Below are 17,100 nucleotides of genomic sequence, written 5' to 3'. Positions count from 1 at the left end.
AAAACAAAAAAGTAATTACGCAAGAAAATATTAATTATGAAACTGTTTCCATTTATCCATTAGTGTGTCAACTCACAGGTGAACTAAAGTCAACAGTTTGGGACACCAGTTCCAAACTTTGCTGTCTCATGTGAACTGGGATAGCAGAGTAAACTTTCACCATCTCCTCGGCCGAGAATTCAGTTGGAAACATCAGTAAAGCCTGAAACACACACACACACACACACACACACACACACACACACTGATATAGAAGTGCTGTATTTTACTGGAAATTATTTTAGAAAAAAAGTAATTATTGTTCTATTGTTTTAAAATAAACAAGTGCAACATACATCCTAAAATGACACATACCTTCTTCCATTCTAGACAGGTTGTTGTGTAAACCTCAGTTGCCATTAAAACCTCAACAGATTGACCAAACGGCGATGCCATTTTGATGAGTTCACTCTGAGAGTAATGAAGAGGGATTCCAGACACACGAATCACACCCTTCTGTTGGAAAACAAGGGAACAATAAGAAAAAAAAGTGAAATGCTTTGTTAAAAAAGTAGAGTTTGTAAAGTTTCCTAACATAAACATTGCAACTCTCAGGCCACCAGAGGTCACTCTTTCACATTTGTTCATTTGTTATCATGGGACAATGTCGGTCAATGTTGAGACTGAACTGATACTTTAATGGTTTAATGGTTGTATTTCAATCATTATGGTGGTAGTGATCACAGTTCACACTAGAGAATAAAAAAACCTTTATAAAATAGCTTCTATAAGAGTTTTGCTTTAAGGGCATGACGTTCTGTTTTCACCTTATTGACATCAATAACTATCAGTATTTCTAGTAGGCCTACACCTCCCAGAACTTACAGTTTGTGCTGATGTTTTTGCAGTTGTCTTAGTTACTGGCATCTGAATGTTGATGGATTCAGTGGTTACTTCTGATTTTGCAGATTTGACTGGAAATGAAGACTGCTGATGACCTTTTGTTATGGTGTTGTAAGTGTTGGATCTGTGTGGAGAGGACAAGGGTCTTTGTGTAGTATAATGTATTGCTTTATTACAGTCTAGAGAGACAAAGCTGTGCCTTCTGCTGTGTTTTGATCGAGGGGGGAAATAGACTGAACCAGGCCTCCAGCCGGTGTCCTCAGCAGGCCCATGTTGCAGCCTCTTTAGGAAGGAATTTGATCCTCTTCCTGGAAGGAAGGGAAACAGGGATTTCTAATGTTACAGCTGCACATTTCTAGTCCAAAAACAATTATTATTTTATTTATTTAAAAAATTATAATAATGAGACAGCATTAAACCTAATGAAATAAATGTACAATAAATACTACAAACAAACACCCCACAACCCCACATTAGACAAGTGTTTTGGAAGACAGACAAACAGATAGATAGATAGATAGATAGATAGATAGATAGATAGAAAGATAGATAGATTCACATTTTAGATGATGTAGCTGCATTGTTATCGATGCGTTAGTTTTATATGTAATAATAACTCACCTGATGAATGGCTTGTTCTTAGTGTTCTAGATTGGGTCGAGAAGTGTTTATTAATGACTTTAGATGGGCGACATCTTTCAGGGCTGAGAGATCTCTGGGAATGGGATTCTTGCCATTCACCATTTATAATCCTCAGATTCCTCTGTTCCCCGTGAGTATATGATGACTCTCTGGATGATTCCACTGGATCAGATGAGATCTGTCTAGCATGGCCATATTTTATGTAATTTGTTCCTTTGCGCTGTTGAATGTCTTGTATAATGAAGGGGAGATTCTCTGTTGTTAACTGGTTGTCTGGGCAGTGACTGAGTAATTCTAGATCCTCAAGAGAAAGGCCAAGGCTGGTTAAAGCTTTGATCAGACTTTCTGTTGGATACTGCAGCATTGTTTGTTGCTTTGGCTCTGCTTCTTCAATCTGTGGTCTATCAGGGGGTATCATTGCTTTGGCTGTCACCGACTGGTATTGGGAACAGTCCACATGTGGTTTTAAGGCAAAATGTTTGCCTAGAGGGTTGGGACTGGATGTAAAAAGAGCTTCCTCAGATGTTGTATTATTCATGATGGGACCTAGTGTTTTTTCCTGAATAATCTCTTTTGCCACAAGTGCACCACTCTCTTTATTGGCAAAGACTGAATTAATTTCTGCCACTGTTGTTGCAGGATGACTAACCATGTGAGGTGTGGAATCCATGATTTTAACCCCCCCTGGGCACTGGTACATGCTCAAAAATGAGGATCTTTGAATGCCAACAGGCTGTAAGGGATTTAAAGGAACAAAAGGGTTCCCATAACCTCTATTATTTCCAGATGCAACATTACTAATCAGGTTCAAAACTAGCTGAGCTTCAAGTTGGGCTAGTCTCAACAGGAAAGCTTGTGCTGTTCCAAAAAGTGGTGGCACACTGGAGAAAACACTGCTCATCTGAGACAAACACACTGGCCTGGGATTGATTTGAGCAGCATGTGAAAGTCTGTGGGGAGAAAAGATAGAAAAACAAGAGTATCTGAATCATTCAAACTTGTACATTCAGCAATATTCATTCAGCATATTTGTTTTCTGGATCTATTTATTTAGAAATTACTGAAAAGAAAGCCACATTAAATTATTTTCCATAATCGTTTATTATTATTTTTTTATTATCTATTATGATTGCTTATTAAGATTTGAAAAACCTTTGTCTGGCATTTAAAGTGCTATGGTGTGACCAACATACAGAAGAAAAAATAAATCACAGAACCAGACACTTTGTATCAAGGTCAGTAATAAAGTCTCTTAAAATATCAAGTAATTTTACCTTTTTATGACCAGGCAAGATTATCTTAGGGTGTAATATGTCATGTGGTGCAGCTCCCAAAAACATAAAGATATCTTATTAATAATCTTAATGTATTTATGAATAGATACATAGATATAATAGATATCACTAGATTTTTTAACTCTACGGTCTACTCATTATTCAAACGACAAAGGAAAAAACATTTGTTGATAAGTTTTTCCCTTTCACTGAGCCATGAATTCTCATTGAGGCTCAACATTTGCTCCCAAGTAAGCTTACAATATAAACTGTGAAATAGTTCTCTGGTGTAGAACATATGCATAAACAAATTCCTTAAAGCTTAATGAAAGCTCAGCTAGTCTCAACAGAACAAGAGAGGTCAACTTCCTGAAGGCTTAACATCAGACATGTGCTCACTTCATTACATATAATTAATAACACGCCAGCAGGGTGTTTTTCAAACACTGTGACAGCATGTCCTTGTAACATGAGCAAGAGGTGAAAGACATTTGTCTAGTGTAAAGTACCACACAGCTGCCATAGTTCCACAGCCACAACCACATGGTCCCCAGCATATGTGCGCTCTCCTGGACAGACTTTTGAATATTGGGTCATCTATTAAAGACTGATATTTTAAAGAAGGGTTGGCAAAACCATTATTCAAAAATCTGTCCAAGAGAGTGCACACATTTGCTGAATGTTCACAGTTCAAACAATGAATGCATAAAGTGCAGAGTAAGGCTATTAGCCTATCAAAATATAATATTTATAGTTCTTATATCATGTAAAAATATAATATAATATATATATATATATATATATATATATATATATATATATTATATATATATATATATATATATATATATATATATTTTTTTTTTTTTTTTTTTTTTTTTTTTTTTTTTTTTTTTTTAATCATACAGTGATGATTTACTAGGAGAAGTTACATGGTTAGATCTCAAAAATGTTTCAGTGTTTTTTTGTTTTGTTTTTTTGTGGAAAAGTGCACCTGCTTGCATCAAATCCTAAAAGTATGTTTACGTTTACTGACCACTTAAGTGTACAATTTCTTGACAACTGTATGTTTCTTAAAACACTTAAGTAGACCTTTAAAAAGTGCACTTTGTAATTTATTTCTTAAATTAAATCTTTTCATTTAACTGCAAAATTACATTTAATATCTTTTTTTTTTTTAACATTTTCATAGAATTTTAAATAACATGCAATTGAGTGCAAGTATTTTAAAAGTATGCTAAAGTGTACTTCTTTTTTTTATAAGGGTATTGCCAATGCTGGATAGTGACCAAATCGAGCGTACTGTCTGGTGGCCAGTGCTTTATTCCAATGAATAAAACTAAATGTTAAAGTTAATGTTGTTTAGCACATCTGTCAGGAGGGTTGTTGACACAGCTAGTTATCTAAGATGAGACAATCAGTTAGAATGCACCAAAGCACATTTTGCCAACTCGTCACATTTGACTTACTGATGAAATACTGGCTAATGATCGGTTTGTCCTTGGTGCTGCTGTTGAAGCTAAGCAGACTCTATGGTATATCAAATGAACAGTGTGTCGGAGTCGGACAGATAAGAAAGATATCCTAGGGGACATTTTGGAAGTAGGTGGCAGTAAAGACAAATTTAATTGAATTCAAAGCAGTCAGAGAAATTCCATTGACTCCCACTCTGCATATTAGAGAGCAACATTTTACAGTATCATTTCAACAGTATAGAACAGCGGTATGTTCCTAAGTGTGATCTCTGGCCCCAGCTGGCCTGTAACTGAAATATCAAGTGTAACGAGAATCAACAACCGCCAGCTTGCTTTCCTAAAGAAATCATCTGAGCCTTCTCACTCTATCAGTCTCACTCATCGGTCACACATCTATTTAAGAAATCTTATTTATAGACACGATCATCTGATGCAGGATCACTCCCAGAAGTATGTTCATGTACACACATTTAGCAGATTCACACATTCATCAACTCTCACATAAGGACTAACAGCAAAGGAAGTAATGTAAATATCATGATCTCTTTTTTTATTGCAGGAATGGCATGATGGCCTGAAGACACTGCAACATGTTGCTCAGCAGATGGTGCTAAGTTATTAAGCTAATCCAATTTACAACTCAGATATTCATAATATTGTCTTCATTCCTGGAAGGTGGGAACACTGGAACAGTCCATGGTGGTCAGTCAAGGGCAACCCATTTCATAAAACTAAACATAAATGTGATGATAGAATGACTTAGCCCAATATCCCTGCTCTATTATATAGGATATAGAGTTTTAGCACACTCTAGAAAGAGACCAGAAGTATCTATGCTGTTAACGCATAGAAATGTTAATGACCCAGCACCTCGAGAAGGCCAAACATACTGAATTACACAAGCCTTGCCTGAAAAATTCAGGTCTCTATTACATCTAAATATGGAGGAGGGGGGAATCCTGTCGCTCTGGTACATGACGTCCTCAAAGATATTACCCAGATCAGTATATCCTCTGTGTCTGTGCTTGTAAATTTGAGCTATGTACTCCATGAGATACTGGACAAGGCTAGAAAAGGGGAATCTCATTTATCTCATTTATATGTGTGTACATACATGTTTTAAATATAATTTTAAATAAATAATCGACTCATGCTCAAATTATGTCTCAACCTCAATCAAATTACTATTTTTTCTATCATGTTCAATTATTTCCTTAAATATCTTCACTATTTTTTGACAAATATCAGTCTATAATATAATATAATATAATATAATATAATATAATATAATATAATATAATATAATATAATATAATATAATATAATATAATATAATATAATGAATACAAATTATTGGATAAAATTAGAAGTAATTTGTTGTAATTTGGAGATAAAACTGAAGACTATCAGTCTGTGGGCAACAAGGGACAGAAACATGCTTGTGATTTTGACTTGAGAACAAATTCAAGACCTTGACACACTTGTCTTGTTGAAGTTCACAATGGATACTAAAAATGGAATCCATCAAGACTATTCTCAGGGCACCAGAACAGTTCACAGTCATACATTTCTATGCTTGTGATTAGTGACTTTTGACTCATGGTTTCTTATAAAATTAAGGTTTTGTTTCTTCAAAACCTCCCAGGACTGATACAGAAGCATAACACCTATTTTCAGCTTAAATTAGAAAGTAATAAAGCCGAGCTCTATTATAATGCCTCATATTGTTGTAAATATATCTGCCTTTCACTGTTTAAACTAGCAAAGGATTTGTACCTTGAAGTAAAAATAATAATATTAATAAAAAAGATAACGTTATAGGTTAAATTAATGAGAAATAAAGTCACATTGTAAGAAATATAATATGTGTAATTATGAGAGAAAATGTCAAAAGAGCATGAGAAAGTCACAATAACAAGAAATAAAAAATGCAGTTGTGAGATAAATGTAGTCATAATGTGAGATACAAAGTCTTCAAAGGATTTGTACCTTGAAGTAAAAATAATAATATTAATAAAAAAGATAACGTTATAGGTTAGTGTGGCCCTGAATAATATAATATAGCATCATAGCAGAGTGATGACAACAGCGAGCCAGCATCAGCTGTCAACAATAAAAATAAACGCCTCTCCCTTAAAAACCAGTTGAAAACCACTTTGATTGAAAGCTTTATGACAGGACAGAGATGTGAAAAAGGCTGTGTTTAAATGTATAGCAGTATGTAAAAAGTTCAATGTTAATAGATGTTTACTATCCATTTCAAAATAATTAGAGATTATTTTGAGCAATACGACCCAAGCTGAAAGCTTCATTCAAAGACACTTCTAACTAAATCCTTATATACTCACATGTTGGCTTCAGTTATAGTTGAGCTGGAGGTTCTTTTTCTTTGGAGTGAATTCTTCATTATTTATCACTTAAGATTTCAAAAATCTTCAACTGTTCCTCCTGATTGTCATTTCAGATGAACACCAAAAACTACAATTTGAACACTATAAGAAGCACACACAGATTATTTACTCCCAATGCAAAATGTCTTTTAGCTTCCTCTGTAAATTTTATCCTACTCCTCACTCCAGTCACACACACACACACACACACACACACACACACACACACACACACACACACACACACACACTGTAACACATTCTTTCTTCTCACATGTTTTCATCCCCCAGACCCACACACATGCTTGCCCTCCCAACACCAGCCCCTATCATTTCCCTCAAGGCTTTCCTCTCTGCTTTGGGAGCACCTCTGCAACCATACACACTCTCTTACACACTTCACAGTATTAACTATAAATGATTGGTATTGATCATCACTGTATTTTTAGGGGTCAAGCTCAAAAAAGTGGTTAGCATGAATGACTTGATCACAGGATAGATTTAAAGGTTTTATGCATTGTTTAGCATTGGACTCTGTTATACAATGATGTGAAAGAAGTAGTATGTCTGAATTCATATCATTCATGAAACAGTAAGTTTCCAGATCTGAGAAGATTCTGAAGTGTACACCCAGTAGACACTTTATTACCCCATAAGGCCACGGGAGGACTTTTAAATGGCAGGGAAGCAACCTTATAATAACAAAATAACAGTCACAAAGTACCTACTCAAAAGATTGAGAAAAAAACTCAGAAAGCTATGCTTAAACTAGGTTATCATCGTTCTAAACACTGCTTTTAACCCTAGGTGATGGTACGTTTCACATTTGTAATTTAGAAGGAGGCTTATGCCTGAGGTTATGAAACCCTGCTCATGGACTGAAACCAGGTTTTAGTTTCGTACAGCACCATAAATGCCAATTTTCAATTCTACTTCCATAAATTTATAGTCAACGTCAAAATATATGTTACTGCACCATGATGTTCTATTCAAATATTGCACCATTTCATAATTGTTTTGACAAAAGAACTTTTCTTTGTTTTTAATTATATTCAAATTTTTTAATTTCTACTTTTATATTTTATTTTTAATTTTTTTTGTTATATCTTGAATTAAGTTAGTAAATAAGTTTTGAGTTTTATGATTCAGTAATTTGTTAACTTGGGACTCAAGACCGGATCATAGAGTCACTGAGTTGTTCATAGCAATTGGATCAGTCGAGTTCACAAAACACAACCTGTTCAGTGAAGAGAATCAAAAAGTATGGTTTGTACAAGAATCATTAATTCATGAATCTAAACAGTATGAAGTTAAAGTCATATGTTCTTCTTTGTAATATAGCAAAGTAGTAATTGATAGGCATATTCCACATAGGCATCATCCAGATTTACACCGTTGTAGAATTAACCCCGCTGCGTCTGTCTTCTACATGCACTTATCTCTACTTGCATAGTACATGGATTCTTACTCTGTTAGAAATGTTGAATAATAATAAAATATATAATTTATATGCAATTCATAATTGTGCCTGAATTTAAAATTGTTTCAAGTAACATTAGTTCATGCATGTGGATAGAAGATTTTTTATATGAATTTGTTTAATATCTGGCAACAAAAATGAGGGATTTGGTCTTGGTTCATCCCAAGATTTATTGCTAATGCATCATTTTAAACATCTTAGGGAGTTATTTTTATTTTTTTATTAATGTCATCTTTGGCTTGCTCACTTGGGACTGTAAGTCACTATATTATTTTCAAAGCTGCATTGGAAGAATATTTACATCTCTATAAAATAGATAAATACAGGAAAGTGTGCACCTTACCCCATTCTTCTTTAGTAAGTATAAATCATGATTTGACTCTCAAACTAGAACAAATGTGAATAATGATGAATATTTGAAAGAACATTTGCCGTTTTGGAAAAAAAAAAAGATTAATGAAAGACAATCTGTAAAAATGTCAGTGTATGATAACCATGTTTACGATAACACACTATGATTTTCTATTCAAATATTGCACCAAGATTTGCTTGAATGATATGATGCAGCAAATATGGACATTCATGAGCACACATTAATGGAAAAACAGGAACAATCCTATGCAGACACAATATATGTGAGCACAGGGACATTTATAGTTCCCTGTACAGATGAAATAAAGGCAGGCCGTTTCGGTGGCTGATCAGTGGTGGGAGGAACAAATAAAACAACTCTGTAGTGTATTTAGAATTATCTTTCTTCAATCCAGGTATGTTTTTTTTCAATAATTCAAACACATATACTGCAAACTTAGTGAATTTAAATGGCTCATTCATTTCTGTTTTCCCCAGCTCTACAACCATGCGTAATTCAACCTTTCAAGGCAACAATTTAACATTGACATTAGATGGGATTTTAAAGTGGCATGCCGTGTGTCAGGGACATTTTGGAACTTTTGCTGTTATTACCATTACAGCATTATTTTTATTTGTGGGAACACCAATCCATTGCTGGTCTCTCTGGGTATTTCTTCATGGGAAACTCAAACCCAACTTGGTGTTTTCACTAAACCTCACTCTACTGGAACTGCTTTTCAGTATTCATTGCATTGTAGACTTAATTGCTATCAAGTATCTCACAGAAGCATACTTTCAGTTCTGTATGTTTCTCATTGGTCTCTGTTGGACAGTCAGGCCTCTGCTCCAGATCTTCATGTGCATGGAACGTTACCTGGCAGTGATTCACCCAGTAACATTCCTGAGATACAAGGGCATCCAGTACAGGATTGCACTGGCAACAGCAGCTTGGCTAATTGCAGTGGGCAACAGCATGAGGCTCATTTTCATCCGAATAGAATTTTTCCCAGATCATGTATTCTTTTGGTTTTTTTGCAGTGGGGTGATAATAATTTCATTTTGCTGTTCATCTGTCCTTTGCGCTTTGAAGCGCCCAGGACCAGGAGATCGAAATAATGTAGAAATGAAGGAGAAAGACAGACACAAAAAAACTGACAGAAACAAAGCTGTTGAGAACCAGCAGAAAATGAAAGCCTTCAGAATCATCTCTCATAATTTAGGGTCCATCCTGGTTTGTTATTTGCCTCTAGTAGTAGCTTATTTTATGCGCAAATATAATATCAGTGAGCAAGCATTTGCATGTGATGCTTTTCCAGTCATTCTGTCCATCACTAGGATTACTGTATTCATTTCACCACTAGTCAGGATGTATAGTGAAGGCCACCTGAAACATAAACTGTGTTTACAAATGCTTAGAGAAAAAATTAAAGGAAAATAGGAGAAACTGAGAAAAAATGTCTTTGAGAGTGTACAATGTGTGTACTTAATACCTGCTTGAGATTTTTTTCTTTTTCTTTTACATTATTAGACAATAAGCATAGCTATGTCTTAATGAATATGTCTGTATGTTTATGGAGAAACAGTAAATACATAACATTTGCTACATATTATAGCCTATTATTATTAAAATTGCTATTATGGGACTTAGTAGCATAGTGTTTGTCCTTATTTACATATATGCATTACATATATACTTTACATATATATGTTGTATGATGAATGAATTCACAACAACTGAAAACAGTAAATAAAAAGTGGAAAGTGAGCGGTCGAATTCACAAATGAATCATTCAATGTTATTCGTGAACCAGATCATTGAAAAGAATCATCTCCAAAGAAAGATTCATCGGTGACAATAGCTATCATCTCTTGGAGCAGGTCTCGATTCTTCATTTAAAAAACAAAAAAAGTTTGAAGTATTCATTATTAGCTTACTACATAGTGATTAAACATGGCAAATATTTAAAGATATTAAAGGAAATTACTACAATCCATACCAATCAGTCACATAGAATTGATCAATGCATCTCTAGCAGATATATACAAATTTGACTCAAATGCTATTATACGCTTAATGTCACATTATTTTGCTTCTATGCTTCTGATTGGCAGTAACGTTTAACAGACTGGTGATTGGGACCTTGTTACCGTGGCTGAATCCCTGACAATGAGTTTGTGTGTAATTTAACTTTAATTGTATTTAATTGTAATTTTTACAATTACAATTATTAAAAGAAATATCATACCTGGATTAATGAAAAAGGATGCAAAATATGCTACAAAATTGGTTCATTTGATTCCAACAGTGACAGGCCACCAAAAGTGACTTTGTTTCAGCTGTATAGGGAACTATATATATACATTGTGTTGCATAGAAGGCTATGCTAGTGAATTGTTGCATAAAAGGAATCAAATATTTACTGATAAGGAAGCATAGTAATATTGTGTAATCTAGCTAACAATACTCCACATATATTGTAGTATGTAGCTAGTTTTTGTTGGAAAAGCTGTCACTGAGTCAGTGCCTGTACAAAAGGTACACTTTTGTACCTTTTTGGTACTAATATGTGCACTTTATGTACTAATATGCACATTTAAGGTACCAGTATGGACACTTTAGGTAAAAAGGTGTACCTTTTGAAAAGTCTAAACAGTTTGCACCATTGTAGGACACCCATGCCTCATTCACCACAATCCCATGATCTCCTGAATCCATCAGTGAAGTCCTGAAGCAGGGCTACGACTGCTTTCCTGACTGCTTTCTTCAACTTCCCCAAGCAACCTCACCTACTTCCGAGGTCCTCCCTCTCAACTCCACATATATTGAAAGTCCTTTGGAGAAACGTTCTGTCTATTCCTGAAAGCAGTATCCACTTCAGTGACATTTTCTGCCCAAAACAAGTCTAACAATAACCATCTCAGAGACCATGGGACTGTAGCATTGAATTTATACCGGGTGAGCAAGTGCCCTGTGGCAAAATATACCCACTCTCTGTCCCTTAACAGAAAGTCTCGGATAAGTATTTACATTTAACCTTATTTACATTACTTCCCCTGCTGCGTTACGCTTCTTTGGCCTTCCATAGACTAGCAAGCACTTAAAAAGCTCACTGTCCACTATCCACTTCTCATGTCCCAGCAGTACTAGAATAACTTTGTGGTGCATCCATCTTGATCAAATTGGAACTCTTAAGTGCCTACAACCTCATCCGGATACTTGAGGGGGATGAGTGGAACACCTACAAAGTACTGCGTCATGTCGTATGACCCCACCGTGTTCCAAGAATTCATGCATGAGGTGCTTCAGAAGTGCCTTCACTATTTCATACTGGTATAATTCTGCGTATTTGTGTATTTATTTGTGTTTTCTGAAAGTATGGATGACATTTCATAAGTCCTTCATCCCCTGTAAGAATTTCAACTCTTCCCCAAGGCAGAGAAGTGCACCTCTGCAATGTCTTTAACTGTCCCACACCCACTACCATGAAAGAGTAACAACACTTCCTTGCTTTCTGTTGATTCATCCACAACTTGAGTTCTGTCAGTATACGGTGTGTACAATGAATAGGACTGGAGAATCAGAGTATGATTCAAACACGGAATACTTTAATCAACAACTCAGGTACCAGGAGACAGTGACAACACACCTAATCAAGTCCTCTCCGCTGGGGTGTCAGCCCGATCACATGTTTCCAGAACGCACCGCTAATCAGATCTGTTCACTCCACCCAATGTGACTCTCTCACGGCAACAATATTGCTTTTGGTAGCCAAGAATGGCACAGGATGTGAGATGTGAGAAGGTTCATAATCATAAGAGGATGCTCCGAGTGGACCATGTCCAAAATTTCATGCAATCTAGCACCTGGCAAGCTTCTCCCATTGCCTGCTACAGAACTCCTGGAGCCAGATCTTAGCCTTGGCTAAGTATACACTCAGAATTCCCTTCACCAACCTGCCACTGGACTCACAACTTTCCAGTGCATACTCAGTTTCTAGTTTCCCTTGTTCCTTTGGGCCGGAGGACCAGCAGATGTTCCATCAGTCGATTACTGGTTCCGGGAGAGTAAGAGGGTCTGGCACGCAGCTCATCACCACCTGCAAAAGTGTGGCTCTTAAATAGGGGCATCAAACTCTGTCTTCCCTATAATAAATTAAGTCTCACATACATTGGCCCCTTCCACATCATCTGTCAAGTAAATCCTGTCACATTTGATCTTAAAAGGGATAGTTTACCCGAAGTGAAAATTCTGTAATTAATTACAAATCCTCATGTCGTTCAGACCTTCGTTCATTTTCGGAACACAAATTAAGATATTTTTGATGAAATCCGCGAGCTTTCTGACCTTGCATAGACAGCAACGGAACTGACACATTCAAGGCCCCAAATTAAGTTAAAATAGTCCATGTGACATCAGTGATTCAATCAAAAGTTTATGATGCTACAAGAAAACTTGTAGTGTGCAAAGAAAACCAAAAAAAAAAACGACTTCAACAATTTCTTCTTTTAATCGTCAGTCTTCCCCTGCGTTCACATGAGTACCACGACGCATGACCCCACTCAACCAAAAAAAAAAAACGACTTCAACAATTTCTTCTTTTACTGACACGGAAAAGAAGGAATTGTGTAATAAAGTCATTATTTTTGTTTTCTTTGTGCACAAAAGTATTTTCGTAGCTTCATAAAATTATATTAGCTAATGAAAGGTGTTCTGTCGTTTAGTAGGTACAACATTAACCTTTCCTAGGATGGACGATGCAACAGCCAGTCATAACTTTTGACTACTTTTTATTATACTTCTCGCAGTACCATAGCACTCTCAATACAGGTTCCACAAATGCGGTACAACATTAACCTTTCCTAGGATGGACGACGCAACAGCCAGTCATAACTTTTAAAGTGTAATAACTATGTTTATAATAGCACACAATTATTATCATATATTTAAATATGGCAAATAAGACTTGTTTGCATTTCATAATACTGTTTTCAGTTTTGACATTTTTAAGTAAATTAACATGACATAAAGATAAGTGACAATGCGAAACCTATGCAAACAATAATTCTTCTTATTAATAATCGCCCTTTTACAAACATTTATAAAGTTGTCTGAACTGTAAAAATATCTGTGTACAATAACCATGTTTATGATAGCACATTATGATTTTCTTTTTAAAAATCTTCAAGCTTTGGTCACATGTCATGCTGTTGCAAATATCAGCATTCATAAACAAATATTAATGTATGAAATATGAATACAAAAAAAGACAACAGGAACAAACTGATGCAAACACAATATGTATGAGCACAAGCACATTTGTAGTTCCTAATGAACGGATGAAAGGCAGTTTTGGTGGCTTGGTACTGCTGGGATCAAATTAAATAATTCTTTAATTTTGCATGCTGTTTCATCAATCCAGGTGTGATATTCCTTCAATTCTTTTAATGTGTAAACTTTTGAATTAAGTTACACTTAACTAACAAAGGCTAAGTAATTGTAAGATTTTATCTAGAAATCAGTTCTCCTGTCCAGTCTTCCTATTGTACAAAAGTGTTTTGTGTATATTTGAACTAACTTTGCTTACATACTTTTGCAAATCACACAATGAATGAAACTGACTAACTTCATTTCTGTTTTTCTTAGCTCTGAACAACCATGTACAATTTATCCTTGAAAACAGAGAATTCAACCTCCATGTTCAATGAGGATTGTCAGGGACATTTTGGCTCTTTCTTCATAATTGTCATTACAACATTATTCTTTATTGTGGGAACACCGATCCATTGCTGGTCTCTCTGGGTATTTCTTCATGAGAACATCAAACACAACTTGGTGTTTCCACTGAACATCACTGTACTGGAGCTGCTTTATTGTTTTCTTTGCTTTATAAACTTAATTATTAACAAATATTTCTATTTAACAGCCTATAAATTGGCTCTCTTTCTCACTGGTCTCTGCTGGACTTTCAGACCTCTGCTCCAGATCTTCATGTGCATGGAACATTACCTGGCAGTGATTCACCCAGTAACATTCCTCAGATACAAGGGCAACCAGTACAGGATTGCATTGGCAACAGCAGCTTGGTTAATTGGCATGGCCACAGGCTTGAGACTCATTTTCATTGAAGTACAGTTTTATCCAGATCATGCAATGTTTTTGTTTTTTTGCATTGCAGTGATAATAATTTCATTTTGCTGTGTATCTGTCCTTTGTGCTTTGAAACGTTCAGGACCTGGTGATCGAAAAAATTTAGAAATGGCAAAGAAAGACAAACACAAAACTGACAGAGGCAGAGCCACTGAGAACAAACAGAAAAAAAAGGCATTTCGAATAATTTTTCATATTTTAGTGTCTATCCTGATTTGTTATTTACCTCTAGTTATAGCCTATTTTCTGTGCATGGCTGAAATCGATCAGCTTTTATATTCTTGTGATATTTTTCCATTGATTCTGTCCATCGCTATGATTGTTGTATTAATTTCAGCACTATTCAGGATGTATAATGATGGCCATCTGAAACACAGAATGTGCTTTTCAAAGCTTAGAGAACTTGTAAAAGACAAGTAAAAGACCATATAACTTCTTGCTTTCTCTAAAATGAATTTTCATGTACTGTATATAATGTGTGTATTATGGACTATACTTTTGTGACAGTAATGTTTTATTTATCTTTAATTGAAAGAATAAATGCTCTGAGCCAGTTTTGTTTGTTCTAAAAATGTTACTTGACATGGAATTTTTTTTTTCTAAAAGTGTTGCATACTTGTTGATGCAAAGTCTAAGTGCAACAAATGAATGCAAGACTAAATATTACAGGCTAAAGATAATACTAATAGACTTGACAACACCTGCAGCTGTTTTGCAGCAAATGTCACTGAACACATTTTTCTGTGGCATTTAGCATTTACATGGCTTTCCTCAGAGTGCAGTATGTGAGCGCTTTGAAGCTGTGAATCATTTTGTAGAGCAATTGCTTCAGTTCTAAGTTTCAAAAGTCTCAATTCTCCCATCACTAGTGCAAATGCAGCAGGTCATCAAATGTGTTTTATGGGTCATTTGGGGAAGGATAAAAAAAACAAAACAACCAACAACAAACTTTTTTCTCCTCCACAGCTCACATAGTATCATTAATATAAATTGAGTTACATATGTTCACATGTAACACATCATAAATGGTATGCATTATATCCCAAAATATATTGTTGCAAAAATTATATTCTTAAAGGGTTAGTTCACCCAAATATTAAAATTATGTCATTAATGACTCACCCTCATGTCGTTCCAAACCCACCTCCTATCTTCGGCAGTATAAGATGTTTTTAGATTTAGTCCAGCTTTCTGTCCCTCCATTGAATGTATGTACGGTATACTGTCACGTCCAGAAAGGTAATAAAAACATCTTCAAAGTAGTCCATGTGACATCAGAGGGTCCGTTAGAATTTTTTTAAGCATCGAAATACATTTTGGTCCAAGAATATCAAAAACTACTACTTTATTCAGCATTGACTACTCTCCCGGGTATGTTATGAGCGCGTTCACCTCACATACGGTTCGCGAACGAATCACTCGATGTAACCGGATCTTCTTGAACCAGTTCACCAAATCGAACTGAATCGTTTGAAAACGGTTCGCGTCAACAATAAGCATTAATCCACAAATGACTTAAGCTGTTAACTTTTTTAACAGCTGAAATAGTTCAAATAAACCAATATCCCGGAGTAATTCATTTACTCAAACAGTACACTGACTGAACCGAGCCAGATAACGAACGAAACATTGACTCGTTCTCGAGTCAAGAACCGTTTCTGTCGGACGCGTCCGATTCGAGAACCGAGGAGCTGATGATACTGCGCATTCAGACTGACACACAGCGCGTCTGAACTGAACTGGTTCTTTTGGTGATTGATCTGAACCGATTCTGTGCTAATGTTATGAGCGCGGGGTAAACCGAAGGCTTCAATCAAAGGGCAACATCGCCAATGAAATTACGTCGAGCGCAAAAAGAAAATGTGTGAACCGTTTTCGGCAACCGGTTTATGAATCAAACTGTCCGAAAGAACCGGTTCGCGGAGAAGAACAGAACTTCCCATCACTACCGGTGATCCGAAAACCGATGCAACCGGTTCTTGACCAGGGGGCAAGGAAGTCGACCGGAAGTTGAAGTCGGCCGCGTGCCGCCATCTTGTAGCAGAACTTCACTTTTAGCAACCCGTTGACTCCCATTCATTTTTGCGTCACTTTGACAGCGAATAACTTATTTAAAGACTCCATTTGTCCATAGAATTTAGACAATGTATAAAGGCTCCATACCTTCTATGAATATGGCCCCGTAGGAAACAGTTTTTGTAAAAATAACGATTGCGTCATAACCACTCGACTCTCTGTCGCACAGTAGAGAAATTACCCGTACAGACAGGAAGAGAAGCTCGCAGGCAATCGGGGAGACGTCAGATCATATGGGTACTGGCGTTACATTTTAAATACTATACAAAATAATTAATCAGTGCTCACTCACGCCAAAGAACTCCCCGCTCAATCTCGCCGTCTCTGCAAGATGATTTGCACGCACAGCTACTAGAAGTTTACATCTGTCTCTCAAGCT

General features: G+C 35.9%; 1 protein-coding gene across 1 annotated transcript; it reads right to left on the bottom strand.

Annotated features, from left to right (window-relative positions):
* On the bottom strand, positions 1-6,902 carry LOC109049171. The gene is made up of 5 exons (XM_042716610.1): positions 6,622-6,902; positions 1,504-2,474; positions 865-1,190; positions 355-495; positions 1-202 (listed from the first exon to the last, which is right to left on the bottom strand). The coding sequence occupies exons 1-5, from the start codon at positions 6,678-6,680 to the stop codon at positions 68-70; spliced, it is 1,632 nt and encodes a 543-aa protein (XP_042572544.1). The 5' UTR covers positions 6,681-6,902; the 3' UTR covers positions 1-67.
* Between the last annotated feature and the right edge of the window lie 10,198 nt (positions 6,903-17,100).

The sequence above is a fragment of the Cyprinus carpio genome, chromosome B1 (assembly GCF_018340385.1).
Source record: "Cyprinus carpio isolate SPL01 chromosome B1, ASM1834038v1, whole genome shotgun sequence".
NCBI lineage: Eukaryota > Metazoa > Chordata > Actinopteri > Cypriniformes > Cyprinidae > Cyprinus > Cyprinus carpio.
Note: the sequence above shows the minus strand (reverse complement) of the source record. Positions and strands in the feature narration are given on the sequence as shown.

Bases quoted from the DNA above. Each gene is read 5' to 3' on its own strand.
- LOC109049171 (XM_042716610.1), bottom strand. From the start codon at position 6,680: ATGAAGAATTCACTCCAAAGAAAAAGAACCTCCAGCTCAACTATAACT. The intron at 1,191-1,503 runs GTGAGTTATTAT...CCTTCCTTCCAG, and splicing joins AAGAACAAGCCATTCATCAG to GAAGAGGATCAAATTCCTTC. The intron at 496-864 runs GTAAGTTCTGGG...GTTTTCCAACAG, and splicing joins CAAAAACATCAGCACAAACT to AAGGGTGTGATTCGTGTGTC.